At 39.3% G+C, this 20,186-nt stretch overlaps 1 protein-coding gene across 19 annotated transcripts in view; it reads right to left on the reverse strand.

The window, feature by feature from the left end:
* Positions 1-20,186, reverse strand: part of ADAM22 (ADAM metallopeptidase domain 22) — a gene marked incomplete at its 3' end in the record, with an annotated part of 239,376 nt that overhangs the window by 184,368 nt on the left and 34,822 nt on the right. For all 19 annotated transcript variants that reach the window (XM_082398238.1, XM_082398229.1, XM_082398239.1 and 16 more), the window contains exon 3: positions 18,380-18,456. In XM_082398238.1, the coding sequence (XP_082254364.1) occupies positions 18,380-18,456 (77 nt within the window). The remainder of the gene's footprint in view (positions 1-18,379; positions 18,457-20,186) is intronic.

A 20,186-nucleotide genomic window follows, 5' to 3' on the forward strand; every position in this document is an offset into this window, starting at 1 on the left:
TTAATTGATTGTTTCAACCTTAAGGATATTAAGAACTTATTCCCTTAGAATTGTAATGTTGCTTTAAAATTCTGATTATCACCTCAAGCCCTACTTATGGCTAACTATTATAATATTGTTAAAGCAGATATATCTGAGATCCTCTATTTCACCTAATTTAATTATTATGTGTAAGGCAATCCTCCCGAAAGACAAGTAACTGGAATGCTTTTGTTATTGATTCATGTGTTGGTTCAATATTTGATTAAAAATAAGAATAAGTGATAGCTGTCAGTCCTTGGCTTTTTTTATGTAATAAGGTGATGATGATATACAATTGAATTAGCCAAATGAAGATAACTATCAGTCTATTAAAAAATAGAAATCAGTTCTAAAGTAAAAAGTGAACCTGGTTGTCCCAGAAGCCAAGAAGTCTTTCTTGTTGGCCCAGAAGGCAAAGAAGCACTTAAACATTAATGGGGTCATGTCAAAAGGACATAGGAACCAAAATGAAAGGGTTCCCACTAGCCAACTTTGGGATCATTTGAGCATCACAAAGACTAATGACCGTGATTGAATGTAAACTATTCATAAATAAAAATCCACAAGTCTACCCTGTGTTCAAATTTTTTAAAAGAGATAGAGATGTACCTATACCTATATGTTTAGGGATGCATATATAAGGGGTAAAACTATATAATGGTATAATGGTATAAATATGGACTTTATATAAGGTTGTACCCAGTCCGTACTGCCCCCCTGGATACACAATAGATATTATCCTCTGCCTGAGAATAGTTAAGGTGAACACTCACGGGACAAGAGTATACAGTACAATCTGCCACATCAGATTTCACTGGCTGAGAACGTAGGCCAACAGGTATTTTCACAGGGTGTGATAACAGATTCTTACACATTTTTTGTATGTGTGAGAAAATATTTCAGAGACAAAGAGCAACAAGCAGGTTCTATGCAGATGGTGTCAACTAGGTAAGCATGTACCTTACACCTCACTCTACATAGTCTTTACTATAAAACAAATATTGCTATTACAGAACAAGTGTCCAGTTACTCAGTCTGCAAAGATTTTGTTCACCCAATATTTTAACAATCGTATCATAAACTTAAATTATATTAAATAAATCTAGGGAATCCAATTTGCTGTACCTGCTGTCAAAGTTCCCTGTGGTTGGGCTATACCACTATCACTGCTAGATAATTTAACAGAGTTCAATAATTTGGCACCTGGGAGAAAAACAGCAGTGAGCTGATCATTTAATCTTCAACATGTCTCCTAATCACTGTAAAAGCACAAAAGAGCTTCTATGCAATTATGCAAAAACATTACACGTTTCATTGTTGTACATTAAGACTATTTACTATATCTAGCAAATTACATTTTCAGCTCATCTAATAAATCTGTAATACAAAAATATACATTAATCATTTTAACTATAAAAATAGTATTTATATGGTATTCTCCTTGAAGAACTAACACCATAAATAGTCTTGGTTATATTGAATAATTCTGTAATTATTTTATTTACAATTTAAATAATGTGCTTACAAGTATGCTGAAATCTCCAGATTCCCCTATTAAAAGAGCAGATAATGCTAAAAACATCTCAAGGTCATATTTTAAAGACAATGTGTTTGCACTAAGGCTGTACTTTAAAAAGCCAACCAGAAAGCAGAAAGCTTAAATAGACCAGTTTAATAAGAAGATGCACAGGGAGCTGACTCCGCTACTCAGCTCCGATCTCTCCTTATAAAAGGGCTGACCTGAGCCTTGCAGTAGCTTTCTCCTCACCCATGAGCTTGGCCTTCTGAACCCTGTAAAAGGCTCCAGCCCCTAGGGTCCTATTGCCTCTAGGATTCCTTCCAGATGCCCCTTCCAAAACAACTTCCAGGTCTTAGCTTTAGGATTGGCTCTCTGCCTTGGCTCACTCTCTGGCTCTTTGTCAGACATACCCAATGGCCCTTCCAGTGCCTTCCAACCCAGTTCCCCTTTACTCTGGGCTTCGCAGCTGTCCCACTAACAACCGAGGCTACGCTGGGCTAAGCCCAGGAGACTTTCTGCCTGTGAGAGGAAGTTGTAAAGTCTAGTTTTAGGATTCCTAGATTAAAACTACCACTTTTCAACTCAGAATAAACAAGAGGAAATGAAATATGCTTTAGCTAAGGCATAAGAGTTGTGAGGTCTACTTAAAGTTCCTTAGGGTATTCTACCAATGGTGGAATCCTACCCTTCAAAAAGTGTCAAAAGTTCAAGATATATTTCAAAGGTAGAGCTTTATTATGAACCAAAGAGCTTAAGATCATAATCATGAGAAGTATGAAACTCTTTCCAGATTTGCCATGGACATGGAATGGAAAACCTGAAAGCTTAGCAACTGTTTATGCTTGACACCACCCCTCCTGTGAAACAGAGCTTACAGAAAAACAGCTGTTACTGCACCATTAAAAACTCAAAAGTCCACTCTGGAAACCAGTTTAGCATTTCTCAAAACAATTAAACATAAGCCTACCACAAGACTCAAAAATTCCACTTCTAGGTATCTACCTAAGAGAAATGAAAACTTACATCCGCACAGAGACTTGCATGTGAATGTTCACAGCAGCATTATTCATAATAGCCCCAAACTAGAAGCAACAATGGATAGATATAATGTGGTATATCTATACAATGAAGTAACACTCAACAATATAAAGGATGAAGTACTGACACACCTACATCAGAGATGAACTTCAAAAACAGGCCAAATAAAAGAAAAAAGACACAAGAACACATGTTGTATGATTCCCTTTATATGAAATGTCCAGAAAAGGCAAATTTATAAAGATAAAAAGTAAATTAGTGATTGCCTGGGGATGGAGATAGGAATGGGGATTAAGTTTAAATGAAAATGAGGGATATTTTTGGAGAGATGAAAAGTGCTTTAAAACTGATGCTATGGTAGGGCTTGCCTGGTGGCGCAGTGGTTAAGAATCCACCTGCCAATGCAGGGGACACGGGTTAGAGTCGTGGTCTGGGAAGATCCCACATGCCACGGAGCAACTAAGCCCATGCACCACAACTAATGAACCTGCGCTCTAGAGCACGCAAGCCACAACTACTGAAGCCTGCGCACCTAGAGCTGGTGCTCCAGGACAAGAGAAGCCACCGCAATGAGAAGCCCACGCACCACAGTGAAGAGTAGCTCGCGCTCACCGCAACTAGAGAAAGCCCGCGCACAGCAACGAAGACCCAATGCAGCCATAAATAAATAAATTAAATTAAAATAAATAAATAAAACTGATGTTATGGTAATGGTAATGGTTGCACCACTCAGTAAAGTTACTTTTAAAAAATCATTAAATTGTATAACGTGAAATGGATGAATTTTATGGCAAGTAAAAATACCTCAATAAAAATTTTTTTAAGCTTTTTTAAAAAATAAATTTATTTATTTATTTATTTTTGGCTGCGTTGGGTCTTCGTTGCTGTGCGCAGGCTTTCTCTAGTTGCAGCGAGTGCGAGCTACTCTTCATTGTGGTGCACAGGCTTCTCATTGCGGTGGCTTCTCTTGCGGAGCACGGGCTCTAGGCGTGTGGGCTTCAGTAGTTGTGGCACGAGGGCTTCAGTAGTTGTGGCTCGTGGGATCTAGAGTGCAGGCTCAGTAGTTGTGGCGCACGGGCTTAGCTGCTCCTCGGCATGTGGGATCTTCCCGGACCAGGGCTCGAACTCGTGTCCCCTGCACCGGCAGGCAGATTCTTAACCACTGTGCCACCAGCGAAGTCCCTCAATAAAAAATTTTAATGAAAAGTCTTTAATTTTATGCAATAAATGTTTCTAAAAGTTCATATATATCGGGTTATATTTGATAAGATAAGCACAAATAAAAGTAGCATTGGGAAAGAAGGTATAATAATAGATACAGAAGAAATTTTAGAAATAATTTTCTAGAAAGCATGTGTAGGGAATTCCCTGGCTTCCCAGTGGCTACTCAACACTTCCACTGCCAGGGGCCCAGGTTCAATCCCTGGTCGGGGAACTAAGATCCCGTAAGCCGTGCTCAATGATGCGGACAATTCTTTGGGAAAATGCAATTTCCCAAAGTTGGCTTAACAAGAAGTAGATGAATACATCAATACACATCAAAAAATAGCTTATCAATGTCTTATCTATTAAAAGTGGTACAGGACCAGTCAGGATAAAGATAAGGACTTTTAAATATTAAAATATATATGTATGAGTCCTATACACACAAGATAATGTTTCAGGGAATTTTTTGTAAGTGAAAAATACCATTTTTCACAGCTTTTTAACTCTGATACCAAAAAAAAAAAAAAAAAAGACTAATGCCAATCTCATTTATGATTGCTGATGCAAAAATTCTAAATAATGTAACAGCAAAATTATTTTAGTAGTTAGTGACGGGGTACCTAAAGAGACTGGATCTTATAATTTTAAGCTATTAAACTGCCTTAAAATCAGTTGCAGCATTCTAAAATGAAAACTAGAATTTGTAATTGGGCAACCTTCCCTTTTTGGAGGGGCAGGTCCCCCTAGAAAACCGTCGGAGGTGTCTGAACTGTGGGGAAAGCTTGAACCAGTAGAGAAAAGCAATTACACTCACTTCAAGGTGTTACTTGCAGAGTTAAGCCATTACACGTCTGTTGCTTGTCAGACTGCTCCACTCCCAAAAACTGTCTGTCCTTGTCTAAGCACTGGATCAGAGGAAATTAGGAGCCCAAGTTAAACTAGGAAGGCTGTGCAATCCTGATCTTTTCTTCACTTCATGCAGGAGGAACAACTGTGACAAGGAAATGTATTCGGTGCTCTGAGCTGTAGGCCCCCCACATGGGATATTGTTTAAAGTTAAATAAGCCATCCTTTGGGAAAGGTATTGTCAAGCCATGGGAGTCAAGTCAGATCATAACTCTGAAAGCAGGGGTTCAGTTTCACCTTCTGAGAGTGGATGTCCCCATTGCTTTTCACCTTGAAAGAAAATGTAAGGTGCCTTGGACCGGGAAAAGTAAGGACTTTCCCTTTTCTCTGCCTGGCTCTGAGCAGAGGATATGTCTGTGTGCTCCCAGTGGTGTCACTGACCTCCACAAGAAGGCCTGTGGATGGGTTTGGACTTGTGGGTTCTTAGCGGGACCACTCCTGGTAGATATAAGCAGCCATCACTGGTGGAGGACAGCTGTCATGAGGGTCAATGCAGGGGATCTATCGGAGGCAAGAATAGAGTGGCAAGATAAAAGACTAGAGAACAAATCTCACAGACAGTTGAGGGAAAGAAACACTTGGAGATGGAGGTAATTTACAGAAGGAAGGCCAGCTGGGACTTGTGCCATAGTAATTTAGATAAAAACAGGAGGTGTGATTCCATTTTATAGTCACAAGGAGAGAGGCCAGGAACAATGAGGTATCCAACATAATAATGTAGAGTTTATCCTCTACAGTCAAGAATAATTTCTAATAACAGGAAACATTACTGTACTAAATCCCAATAAGTCAAATAAGAAAATCCATATGTTCACTTGCATTGATTAAAAAGGCATTCAATAAAATCTGGATGATTATTGATAAGAACTATTCAACACAGATTTGTGTTCTACACAAAAGTTTTGTATTAAACGTACGCATAAACAAATACCATAATGAATTTAGTTAAACGGCAAGATAGTTACAGATTCATTAATAACAGTGAAAGATCTCATGCTATTCATTATCATCACCTAACATCATCATTTTTAATTATAATCTTAACCTCGTCACTTATTTTTATCTACACTGTAAGCATTCTATTTACCACACTGAAAATCGGGCACGGTTAAGTAAATGAGACGCTTCCAAACTTAACATTCGATTCCAATTGAATTCATTTCCTGTCTTTTACCTATTGTGATTCCTACTTTCCTTGCAAATTCAAGAGTCCCAGTGGAAAGCAAGCGAAAGATGACTAATTGGCAGATGATTCCCCTAAATGAAAGAAGACAAGATGGACTTGCTCATTTGAATAGAATTTGGGTGTTCCTGGTCTGACCTGGCTCGTGCTTCTCCTCCCACCCCACCCCCATCTCCCACCCCATCCCCATCTCCCACCCCACCCCCATCTCCCACCCCATCCCCATCTCCCACCCCATCCCCATCTCCCACCCCTGGCTCTACATCACCTCCCATCTGCACGGGCAACCCATCTACTGACCGCTGTCACGTTTGAGTCCCTGGTTGCCCTCCCTACCCCCCTGTGCCCCCGTGAAGTAGGAAAAAAAGAGAGACAGATATAAGAATCACAGAGTGAGAGAAACTATTTTTGTTGTTATTGAAATAAGATAAAAGTGAAAGAATCTATTTTTTAAAAGCCAAAATTCAAGAATTGGATCATCTCAAGATCTGATAGCTGGACAGCAGAATCCCTTCCACATACACACAACTATATTTAAAATAGATAACCAACACTGTTAATCAACCATACTTCAATATAAAATAAATATTTTTATAAATTATTGACAAAAAAAAGATGAGTTCTCTCTTTATTGTTATGTGTTTCACGTCCTAAAACAACCAACTACAGTCCACGTGGAGTCTTTGCTTCTTTGCATGGTGTGTGGTGTGGAGTGTGTGTATGTGTATATGTGGTTTATTTCTGTCAGGTCACCTGTTGTAAAAAAATCAAGGAGTTCTGAAAAGAAACTTTTTCAATATTCATGCAATCCTTTGGGCAGTTTAATTATCCACTTCGTGAAGAAGACAGGAGAGAGTTACAGGAACAGACCTGGCCTGAATTACTTCAATAATAGAGTTAAATATCTTTATTGACCCTTATCTTTTTTTTTCTTTTATTTTTTTTTATAGAGCAGGTTCTTATTAGTTATCTATTTTATACATATTAGTGTATATATGTAAATCCCAACCTCCCAATTCATCCCACCACCACCACCCCCCAAATTTCCCCCCTTGGTGTCCATATGTTTGATCTCTACATCTGTGTCTCTATTTCTGCCTTGCAAACTGGTTCATCTGTACCATTTTTCTAGATTCCACATATAGTCATTAATAAAAGATATTTGTTTTTCTCTTTCTTACTTCACTCTGTATGACAGTCTCTAGGTCCATCCACATCTCTACAAATGATCCAATTTCATTCCTTCTTATGGCTGAGTAATATTCCATTGTATATATGTACCACATCCTCTTTATCCATTCGTCTCTTGAAGGGCATTTACATTGCTTCCATGACCTGGCTATTGTAAATAGTGCTGCAGTGAACAATGGGGTGCATGTGTCTTTTTGAATTATGGTTTTCCCTGGGTATATGCCCAGTAGTGGGATTGCTGGGTCATATGGTAATTCTATTTTTAGTTTTTTAAGGAACCTCCATACTGTTCTCCATAGTGGCTGTATCAATTTACATTCCCACCAACAGTGCAAGAGGGTTCCTTTTTTATCCACACCCTCTTCAACATTTGTTGTTCGGCGATTTTCTGATGCTGCCCATTCTAAACAGTGTGAGGTGATACCTCATTGTAGACTTGATTTGCATTTCTCTAATAATTAGTGATGTTGAGCAGCTTTTCATGTGCCTCTTGGCCATCTGTATTTCTTCTTTGGAGAAATGTCTATTTAGGTCTTCTGCCCATTTTTGGATTGGGGTGTTTGTTTTATTAATATTGAGCTGCATGAGCTGATTATATATTTTGGAGATTAATCCTTTGTCCGTTGATTCATTTGCAAATATTTTCTCCCATTCTGAGGGCTGTCTTTCCATCTTGTTTATAGTTTCTTTGCTGTACAAAAGCTCTTAATTTTCATTAGGTCAGATTTGTTTATTTTTGTTTTTATTTCCATTACTTTAGGAGGTGGGTCAAAAAGATCATGCTGTGATTTATGTCAAAGAGTGTTCTTCCTATGTTTTCCTCTAAGAGTTTTATGGTGTCCACTCTTACATTTATGTCTTTAATCCATTTTGAGTTTATTTTTGTGTATGGTGTTAGGGAGTGTTCTAATTTCGTTCTTTTACATGTAGCTGTCCAGTTTTCCCAGCACCACTTACTGAAGAGACTGTCTTTTCTCCATTGTATATCCTTGCCTCCTTTGTCATAGATTAGTTGACCATAGGTGTGTGGGTTTATCTCTGGGCTTTCTATCCATTTCCATTGATCTATATTCCTGTTTTTGTGCCAGTACCATATTGTCTTGATTACTGTAGCTCTGTAGTATAGTCTGAAGTTGGGGAGTCTGATTCCTCCAGCTCTGTTTTGTTCCCTCAAGATTGCTTTGGCTCTTCGGGGTCTTTTGTGTCTCCATTCGAATTTTAAGATTTTTTGTTCTAGTTCTGTAAAAAAACTCATTGGTAATTTGATAGGGATTGCATTGAATCTGTAGATTGCTTTGGGTAGTATAGTCATATTCACAATATTGATTCTTCCAATCCAAGAACATGGTATATCTCTCCATCTGTTTGTGTCATCTTTGATTTCTTTCATCAGTGTCTTATAGTTTTCTGAGTACAGGTCTTTTACCTCCTTAGGTAGGTTCATTCTTACATATTTCATTTTTTTGTTGCAATGGTGAATGGGATTGTTTCCTTAATTTCTCTTTCATATCTTTCATTGTTAGTGTACAGGAATGCAAGAGATATCTGTGCATTAATTTTGTATCCTGCAACTTTACCAAATTCATTGATTAGCTCTAGTAGCTTTCTGGTGGCATCTTTAGGATTATCTATGTATAGTATCATGTCATCTGCAAACAGTGACAGTTTCACTTCTTTTCCAATTTGTATTACTTTTATTTCTTTTTCTTCTCTGATTGCCATGGCTAGGACTTCCAAAACTATGCTGAATAATAGTGGCGAGAGTGGACATCTTTGTCTTGTTCCTGATCTTAGAGGAAATGCTTTCAGTTTTTCACCATTGAGAATGATGTTTGCTGTGGGTCTGTCGTATATGGCCTTTATTATGTTGAGGTAGGTTCCCTCTATGCCCACTTTCTGGAGAGTTTTTATCATAAATGGTGTTGAATTTTGTCAAAAGCTTTTTCTGCATCTATTGAGATGACCATATGGTTTTTATTCTTCAATTTGTTAATATGGTGTATCACATTGATTGACTTGCATATATTGAAGAATCCTTGCATCCCTGGGATAAATCCCACTTGATCATGGTGTAAGATCCTTTTAAAGTGTTGTTGGATTCTGTTTGCTAGTATTTTGTTGAGGGTTTTTTCATCTATATTCATCAGTGATATTGGCCTGTGTTCTTTTTTTGTAGTATCTTTGTCTGGTTTTGGTATCAGCGTGATAGTGGCCTCGTAGAATGAGTTTGGGAGTGTTCCTTCCTCTGCAATTTTTTGAAAGAGTTTGAGAAGGATGGGTGTTAGCTCTTCTTGCCTGTGAAACCACCTGGTCCTGGACTTTTGTTTGTTGGAAGATTTCTAATCACAGTTTCAATTTCATTACTTGTGATTGGTCTGTTCACATTTTCTACTTCTTCCTGGTTCAGTCTTGGAAGGTAATACTTTTCTAAGAATTTGTCCATTTCTTCCAGGTTGTCCATTTTATTGGCATAGAGTTGCTTGTAGTAGTCTCTTAGGATGCTTTGTACTTCTGCAGTGTCAGTTGTAACTTCTTTTTCATTTCTAATTTTATTGATTTGAGTCCTCTCCCTCTTTTTCTTGATGAGTCTGGCTAAAGGTTTATCAATTTTGTTTATCTTCTAAAAGAACCAGCTTTTAGTTTTATTGATCTTTGCTATTGTTTACTTGGTTTCTATTTCATTTATTTCTGCTCTGATCTTTACAATTTCTTTGCTTCTGCTAACTTTGGGTTTTGTTTGTTCTTCTTTCTCTAGTTCCTTTAGGTGTAAGGTTAGATTGTTCATTTGAGATTTTTCTTGTTTCTTGAGGGAGGTTTGTACTGCCAGAAACTTCCCTCTTAGAACTGCTTTTGCTGCATTCCATAGGTTTTGGATCGTCGTGTTTTCATTGTCATTTGTCTCTAGGTATTTCTGGATTTCCTCTTTGATTTCTTCAGTGATCTCTTGGTTATTTAGTAACGTATTGTTTAGCCTCCATGTGTTTGTGTTTTTTACGTTTTTTTCCCTGTAATTGATTTCTAATCTCATAGCGCTGTGGTCATAAAACATGCTTGATATCATTTCAATTTTCTTAAATTTACTGAGGCTTGATTTGTGACCCAAGATGTGATCTATTCCAGAGAATGTTCCATGTGCACTTGAGAAGAAAGTGTAATCTGCTGTTTTCAGATGGAATGTCCTATAAATATTAATTAAATCTATCTGGTCGACTGTGTCATTTAAAGCTTGTGTTTACTTATTAATTTTCTGTCTGGATGATCTGTCCATTGGTGTAAGTGAGGTGTCAAAGTCCCCCACTATTATAGTGTTACTGTTGATTTCCTCTTTTTTGGCTCTTAGCATTTGCCTTATATATTGAGGTGCTCCTATGTTGGGTGCATATATATTTATAATTGTTATAACTTCTTCTTGGATTGATTCCTTGATCATTATGTAGTGTCCTTCCTTGTCTCTTGTAACATTCTTTATTTTAAAGTCTATTTTATCTGATATGAGTATTGCTACTCCAGCTTTCTTTTGATTTCCATTTGCATGGAATATCTTTTTCCATCCCCTCACTTTCAGTCTGTATGTGTCCCTAGGTCTGAAGTGGGTATGTTGTAGACAACATATATATGGGTCTTGTTTTTGTATCCATTCAGCAAGCCTGTGCCTTTTGGTTGGAGCATTTAATCCATTCACATTTAAGGTAATTATCGATATGTATGTTCCTGTGACCATTTTCTTAATTGTTTTGGGTTTGTTTTTGTAGGTCCTTTTCTTCTCTTGTGTTTCCCACTTAGAGAAGTTCCTTTAGCATTTGTTGTAGAGCTGGTTTGGTGGTGCTGAATTCTTTTAGCTTTTGCTTGTCTGTAAAGCTTTTGATTTCTCCATTGAATGTGAATGAGACCCTTGCTGGGTAGAATAATCTTGGCCGTAGGTTCTTCCCTTTCATCACTTTAAATATATCGTGCCACTCTCTCTGGCTTGTACAGTTTCTGCTGTTAACCTTATGGGAGTTCCCTTGTATGTTATTTGTCATTTTTCCCTTGTTGCTTTTAATAATTTTTCTTTATCTTTAATTTTTCCCAGTTTGATTACTATGTGTCTTGGCATGTTTCTCCTTGGGTTTATCCTGCCTGGGACTCTCTGTGCTTCCTGGACTTGCGTGGCTATTTCCTTTCCCATGTTAGGGAAGTTTTCGACTATAATCTCTTCAAATATTTTCTCGGGTTCTTTCTCTCTCTCTTCTCCTTCTGGGACCCCTATAATGTGAATGTTGTTGCGTTTAATGTTGTCCCAGAGGTCTCTTAGGGTCTCTTCATTTCTTTTCATTCTTTTTTCTTTATTCTGTTCTGCAGCAGTGAATTCCACCATTCTGTCTTCCAGGTCACTTATCCGTTCTTCTGCCTCAGTTATTCTGCTATTGATTCCTTCTAGTGGAGTTTTCATTTCAGTTATTGTATTGGTCATCTCTGTTTGTTTGTTCTTTAATTCTTCTAGGTCTTTGTTAAACATTTCTTGCATCTTCTCAATCTTTGCCTCCATTCTTTTTCCGAGGTCCTGGATCATCTTCACTATCATTATTCTGAATTCTTTTTCTGGAAGATTGCCTATCTCCACTTCATTTAGTTGTTTTTCTGGGGTTTTATCTTGTTCCTCATCTGGTACACAGTCCTCTGCCTTTTCATTTTGTCTATCTTTCTGTGAATGTGGTTTTCGTTCCATAGGCTGCAGGATTGTAGTTCTTCTTGCTCCTGCTGTCTGCCCTCTTGAGCCTTTTCTTTCTGAGGAATCTTTCACAATAAAGTATAACACCAGTTCTTGACCTCTGGAAAGATCCAATGTGGCCTCAGGACTAGTTTGACCAGGCCAGGCCATATGATTGGTTTTATTAACATATCTGTCCCAAAGAGTGAAATTTCACACCTGTGTGACCCCTTGAAGGAGTTAAGAACTGCTTCCCGCCCTTCATAGTCTTGATAACACAGGAACTGGCTGTGCTTTTCATTTTTAACCATCCCATAGTCTTTATCTGCCTCCTGTACAAGTTACAACCTAAAGGTTGAATTAGTATATAATTGGTTACAGGTAACCTTGTTTACTGAACATTCAGAAGGAATATAATGTAATGATACTTTTCCTTCCTTCCAATCTAAAAATATGTATTATTGGATCCATCCTGCAACTGGAATCCAGCTACACAAGGACTTACTTAATTTGTCTCCAGTTTCAAACAAGACAAAAAACTCTACTTGTTCCATAGCCCTATAAATTGCTTCATAAGGAAAAAGCTTAGGTTAAAGAGTTCCCGAGATGGGGGAGTAGGAAGACCCTGCGCTCTCCTTCTCTCAGGGTCTCTCATACCAAAATGACAACTGTTTACAAGAAACTGGGCTTCCCAGGTGGTGCAGTGGTTAAGAATCCACCTTCCAATGCAGGGGACATGGGTTCGAGCCCTCGTCCGGGAAGATCACACATGCCGTGGAGCAACTAAGCCCGTGCGCCACAACTACTGAGCCTGCGCTCTAGAGCCCACAAGCCACAACTACTGAGCCTGCGCTCTAGAGCCCACAAGCCACAACTACTGAGCCTGTGTGCCACAGCTACTGAAGCCTGCGCGCCTAGAGCCCATGCTCCGCAACAAAGAGAAGCCACTGCAATGAGAAGCCTGCGCACCGCAACGAAGAGTAGCCCCCGCTTGCCGCAACTAGAGAAAGCCCGCACACAGCAACAAAGACCCAACACAGCCAAAAATGAAAATAAATTTATATACAAGAAACTACCGATGTGAAAGACCAGAACCTACCAGAAAAGACCTTCTACAACTAAAGATAGAAAGAAGGAACCACAGCGAGACAGGTAGGAGGGGCAAAATTGCAAAAGAGTCCAGACCCATACCAGTGGGTGGGCGAGCCACAAACGGGAGAATAGCTATAATTGCAGAGATTCTTCCCAAGGAGTGAGGGGTTGGAGCCCCACACTGTGCTCCCCAGCCCGAGGGTCCAGTGCCAGGAAAATGAGCCCCCAGAATGTTTGGCTTTAAAGGCCAGCAGGGATTACTTTTGGGGGAGCCAGAGGGCTGTGAGAAATAGAGACTCCACTCTTAAAGGGTGCACACAAAATCTCACATACTCTAGGACTCAGGGCAGAAGTAGTCATTTGAAAGGAGCCTGTGGCAGACCCACCTGCTGATACTGGAAAGTGTCCCAGAGAGGCAGGAGGAAACTGGAGACCAAGACACGGGCGGCAGCCATTTTGGGGAGCTCGTTCTACCACGGAGACACTGGTGCTGGCGGGCACCATTCTGGAATCCTCCCTCTAGCTTATTAACTCCAAGACCCAGCCCCATCCCCACTCACCAGCCTGCAGGCACCAGTACTGAGACATCTCAGGCCAAGCGACTAGCTGGGAGGGGACACAGACCCAGCACCAGCAGGCCAGCTGCCTGAAGACCTGCTGAGCCCATAGCCAATCCTGGATACAGCCCTGTGCATCAGAGATCCCAGGACGTGGCCACACACACCAGGGTGCAAACACTAGATCCAGGACCTCCCAGGGTCCTGCAGCTAGAGACGCGGGGAGCCTGCTCCACCTGCAGTGCACAGGCACCAATCCCAGAACCCCCTGGGCTATAGCCCTGCCCACCAGCCAGCCAGTTCTAGCCTTGGTACCAGTCTCACCCACCAGCAGGTGAACATCTGTCCCCAAACAACTGTAGCCCTGCAGCCTGCCATGGCAGGACCCAGTCCTCTCACCAGCAGGCCAGCCCCAACCCTGAGACACCTTGGGCCCCTCAGCCAGTCGCCCCAGGATCTGACCCCATTCTTCAGCAGGGAGACACAACTTCGGGATACCCTGGACCCTGCAGCCAGTTGTATCAGGAACTGGCCCCACCCAACAGTGATCTAACACCAGCTCTGGGAGCCTTGGACCCTGCAGCCAGAGACCCCAGGACTAGACCCTGCTCAGCAACAGGTCAACTCCAGATTTGGGACACCTTGGGCACCTCAGCCAGTGGCCCTGGGATCTAGCCCCACCCACTAGCTTTGGGACCCCCAGGGCCCTTCAGTCAGAGTCCCCAGGACCCAGCTCCACCCACCAGTGAGCCAGCACTAGCCCTGGGACTCGCTGGGGTTCCACAGCCAGCCTTGTCATTACGCAGCCCTACCAACCAGTGGCCAGCAGCCTCCACACAAGGCAGGACCTCACACCAGCTGAACAGGGGGCCAGCCATGCCAACCAGCATGCCCACAGTAGTCCGCCCACCACAACAGAAGGACCCACACAGCCCACATAGGGGGAACCCCTGGAGTACATAGCTCTGGTGACCAGAGCTGCTGGAACGTATAAGATATCTCCTACAAAAGGCCACTTCTCGGGCTTCCCTGGTGGCGCAGTGGTTGGGAACCCGCTTGCCAGTGCAGGGGACATGGGTTCGAGCCCTGGTCCAGGGGGATCCCACATGCCGCGGAGCAACTAGGCCCGTGTGCCACGGCTGCTGAGCCTGCGCTCTACAGTCCGTGAGCCACAACTGCTGAAGCCCGCATGCCACAGCTGCTGAAGCCTGTGCACCTAGAGCCTGTGCTCCGCAACGGGAAGCCACCGCAATGAGAAGCCCACGCTCGCCGCAACTAGAGAAAGCCCGCGCACAGCGGCAGAGACCCAAGGCAGCCAAAAATGAATAATAAATAAATTAATTAATTTTTAAAAACTGATGAATCTCCAACCTAAAAAAAAAAAAAAAAAAGGCCACTTCTCTAACACTGGGAAACATAACCAACCTACCAGATACAAAGGATGAAATTTTGCATTTTCCACAACATGGATGGACCTAGAGGGTATTACGCTTAGTGAAATAAGTCAGACAAAGACAAATACTTTATGTTGTCATTCATATGTGGAACCAGAAAAAATAAATGAATCAATATGACAAAACAGAAACAGACTCACAGATATACAGAACAAACTAGTGGTTTCCAGTGGGGCTAGGGAAGAAGGGGGGAGGGGCAACATGGGGGTAGAGGATTAAGAGGTAAAGATGACTATGTATAAAATTAATAATCTACAAGGGTATATTGTACAGCACAGGGAATGTAGTCATTATTTTATAATAACATCAAATGGAGTATAGTTTTGAATCACTATGTTGTACACCTGAAACTACTATAATATTGTAAATCAGCTAGACCTCAATAAAAAAAATCGTTTTAAGAAGAAAAAGTAAAAAACAACAAACAATCAACAAACTATGTTAAATAAATGTTAGTAAGCATATGAGTGAGGAAAAAAAAGAAAGGAAGGAAGGAACAGAGGGAGGGAGGGAGGGAGCAAGGGAGGGAGGGAGGAAGGAAGGAAGGAAAACTTAAAGAGCATCATCGATTTTTCATCTTTCTGCTCCTTAATCAATATAACCACTACATAATATATAAAGTGAAACCATGAAATAAAAACATTCTCCATAAAAATAAGAAAAAAAAAACCTTTGTATCAAATCATCCTAGACCATAAAGCATAAAGAAAATAGATACCTGACATCTATGTTTAATATAGATCCCAGGCCAAAAAAAACAACTTTGCATATTTCTCAGCTCAGGAAATCTCTATTTATGCTATTATTTTATCCTTTGTACTGCAATAAGAAGAAGGGAGGTTCTTGCCAGTATCTAGAAAGAAATTTTGCTTCACCCTTAGTATTCTAAGCTTCATGCTCTGATAAGTATGGCCATATGTGTTTCCCCTTCAGGAACAGAAAACTATAGTGCTCGGATTCCTCCAGAGGAAGTGAGATGGCTTGGGCAGAATGAATAAATATCCTTTCTTCGTTGGGGTACTGAAAGTCAAGGCATTACAAATGTCAGAAACCAGAAAACAAGGCAGGGGGTATCCACCAGAGCCATGATTTGAAGGGATGGGAAGGAGTCATTGAAATAGAGACCTAGGAACCTGACTTTCCAAATCATACCTAGATGTGTACGCTCAGCTTTTTTAGAAGCCAGCCCCAAACACTTGCCCTCTTTCTTTTTTGCTGCTTCACTCTTCTCCAGTTGATAGCCTCCACCCTCATCCATCATCTCCTCTGTCTCCTGGCCTATTCCAGCCTTTAGTTTCTAAGTCAATATGACTTCCCAACCTAGAATTTAGTGCCTATTCTGGGCTAAGGATACAACAATAAACGAAAAAACATCTCAGTCCTCAATGAGCTTAAATTCTAGATGGAGGAAAAAGATTAAAAAAAAAAATTTTTTTAATTTTTAAAAATAAATTAAAAATTAAAATACAGAGAATTAGTTGACCATATGACAATGATGGTCATCAAATTTTTGACCTGCAAAAATGGCAATTTCATGAGTCAACCTTTATATTAAATTGTGATAATATTTTTTAAATTAAGCAAGGGAGAATAGGTAGTAGGGTGTATGGGCAAGTGAGCACAGAGAGGGTTACAACTTAAAACAGGGCAATCAGTGTCTAAGTGGTAGAATTATATGAGATTGTTTTTCTACTCTTTCATTATTTTTCTAAGGAGCATGCATTCTTTCATAATGAGTTTTTTAAAACTTTATGACATTAAAATTGCTGAAAAACTGAAATGAGTCATACAAACATGTAAATTTTAGGGTATTTACATCAAGCAGGAATATAAGATACAGATCGTATTAACACAATCTTATTCACGTCCTATGAAATTAGGGTAAAATACAGTGTGGTATAAAACATCTAATATTTATGTTCTAAGCCATAAATTTTAAAAATAAGAAAGAAACTATTTTAATGAGTATTGTAGAAATACAACTTATGTTACATTTTTTAAATGTGCATGATCAAAGAACAAAACACTCCCATTGTTAGATCACCCAAATAACAGACTGCCATCTAACACATGCTTTTCAGTATTTAAATTGTTTGTGAAACAAAAATGTGGGGAGAGGGAAGCACTACTTACAAAATGTACCTACCTACAAGGCAGCTTAATTAAAAAATAAACTAATATATAACTTAAACACTAAAACAATAACTATGGTATGATGAAAACTTTGTAAATAAATTCCATAAAAATTAGGATACTAGTAAAATTAATTATTAAATTAATCTATTAAACATAGACTAAAATCTAAAAGGAAGAAGTGAATTCTCCTGAATACTGATTGACCTCGCTCAATAATCTTAACAGTGCACATGTGCCCTTTCCTCAAAGGAAATCTCTAAACCAGCACTGTGCAACAGAACTTTCTGCAATGTTGGAAATGTTCTGCCTTGTCCTATAAGGTAACCACTAACTACACATGGCTACTGAGCATTTGAAATGCGGTTCATGCAACTAAGAAACAGAATTTTTTATTTTATTTTAATTATTTAATTTTAATTTAAACAGCCACAAGAGGCTAGTGGCTACCTATCCAGATAGTACAGCTCTAAGAACTGCCTCTTACATCCTTTTTTTTATTAACTCAGAGTCTTTCATCTGGCTGATTCCCCACCGTATACAAATTAGGCTCTAGTTCTCACTCTCGGTCTACCGTACTGTCCTCCTGGCCTGAAACTTTCTTCCTAAGTTGTTGCATAGCTGATTTCAGCAAAGCTGTGGTCCAGTGCTGCTCAGCTCAGAAACGCTGGCTGACAGAGCCCTGGTCTCTTCCTGCTTGCTCAGGATAAGAAGTGGGATACTAATGCTTTTTTTAAAAAGTGAATAGACAACTAAATGTCCTGTAAGACTTCTTAGATACTAACCCAGAGGGAAGACATTAAATCCAGTGATTTATCAAAAGCCACTCCCAAACTTAAAATTCTACTATTCCAAACCTAAAATTCTAGGTAATGACAATTTCCAAAATTATATAGTATTTACAGAATAATTCCAGTACCTTAAACCTTACAAAAATCAACTCCCAAATCAAAGCATCTAATGGCATTATTTGGAATCACACTATCATGCAGCCAGTCCCCTGACTCACTGAGCAAAAAGGGTAACTTACCTTTTCTGCTGTTCTTAAGAAAGATGTTTTAATACTCAAAGTATTATTTTCATAATTTATTGTCATTCATAGGAACTTAGGTCATATATATCTTTATGCAAAATATTGGAGTAAATCTTTCCCTCAATTTTACATTCTTAAAGCTGTTACAGTTGTTCAATTTCAAGCGGATACCCATTTTCTGTTATTTACCAGACTTTATAACTTACAGTCAATAGATACAATAGTTTTAAATATAGTATTTAACTGATATTGGAAAATGAAGTAAAATATAGTAAGAAAAAAAATTTTACAGCAGGATAAGAAACTGGATTCAATGTGTATCTGAAAACAGTGAGTGCAGCTCAAGAAAAACTTACTGATTTAGCAGGACATCAAGAATAAACGATGTTCCAAAGGCACCCAGCAGGAAGCTTGCCTGGTCAACGTGAGTCAACTGCAATATCAGAAAGATAAAAGGTATTTATTATTCAGCCATAGAGATCAGATGATAAGCACTTCTCATGATCATTTGAAAGTTTTATAATATAAATTAGAAAACCAGTTCAACATAGAAATTAAATAAAAACAAAGTAAAATTTGCACCTTCTTAGAAACTATTCACTAATCTAAAGTAAAGTACCACTTAATCAAGGAGGGCAAGTACCCTCCCTTTCAGCTTTATCTCAAGTGGTTAAACATTTCATTTCCAAGAAGACTGAACTACATTTCATTCTGTTTTAGATGACTGACTCCTTTAAAATTAAGCTTTGTAGATTAAAAAAGAAATAGGGAAAAATATGTTCAATGCAAGAGTAAATTAAGATGATGAATGTGATCTATTTACAAGGAAGACATCTAAACTTCTAAAAAACCCTTTTCATCCTATCTCAAATACATACTTTCAAAGTAATAGTTCAGTTCTAATTTACCAAATGTAATTTCATAGAGGTTTCCACAATTTCCTAAGAGAAAAACTGAGCCTCTGCCCATCTACTGCAAACATCACCCATCAAAAGTTTATTGGGAAAAAAATCACTATTTCCTATGCCAATCTAGGGACTCCCAGAGAAAATCACAAGGGACTCTAAAAAACATACAGTGTTACCAATAACATTAATATTAGCATATTGAATAACCACATGTAATAATTGAAAAGAAAGGAGGAAGGAAGCAAAACTATTTATCTTGACTCCCCGTATTAACAGTAGCTATACCTGAGCAGTAGAACTATAAATTATTTGATTTTTTGGTTCATATTTGTCTATAGTATCCAAAATTTCTACAATAAACATGTATAATTCCTGCAGTGAGAAAAGCAAGCATACACTATTTTAGAGACATAAACCATCTGAGCAACTGTATTTATGTAGCACGTGAGGCAGACGGTGGTGCTGCTCCCCGAGAACCAGCGCATCTTAGGAAGGGACGTTCTAGGATTCTGTGGGGCACAAAGGGCACCTCAATCATACCTAGGATTTTCACACTCATTAAGCTATGGTATCAGGAGAAAGGAGAGTGCTTAATAATCATAAAGCTTTCTGGAAACAAAGGATAACCTTTCCATTTTAAAATCTTTGAAATAAGTGGGAGTGGGAGAATGCCACACCTCAGTTGCTAACACATTCCAATCCTCGTGAAACCCCAAGGATGAAGAACTATCTGGATACTTCTTAGCCTCGTTAAACATCCAACCCTAACTCCTCACTCTTCCCAATTAACACTCAGGTTATCACCAAACTCTGGCTTCTTTTTTCTTTTTATGATGGTTCTTGGATCCACACTTTACTCTTCATTTTCATATCTGCCACAGTTCATATCCTCCCTGATTTTCCTAAAACTGACTCCTTACCAAAACCCCAAATGTAAGTCCTATATTTTCTACTACATCAAATACAAACTTTCTCTCTCTGCATATCAAGGTCCTCCACAATCACCTCCCCCATCCCAGACATAACAGCACACAAGTTCCCAAGAACCCACCCATATCCCATTCACACTCAGTTCTCTCTTCTACTCTTTAATTCCACAAACTATGTGCATTCCAACTTCTTCTGTAGCTTTCATTCATCACTTGTGCTTTTCCAAACCAGACCCTGGGGTAGTGATCTTCACCATGGCCATTTCCCAGAAATGGCCCTATTCATCCTTCAAGACTTAGATCAAGTTCCTTTTTGTATTAGTCTA

This window comes from Balaenoptera borealis (assembly GCF_965194805.1).
Source record: "Balaenoptera borealis genome assembly, chromosome: 7".
NCBI classification, from domain to species: Eukaryota; Metazoa; Chordata; class Mammalia; order Artiodactyla; family Balaenopteridae; genus Balaenoptera; species Balaenoptera borealis.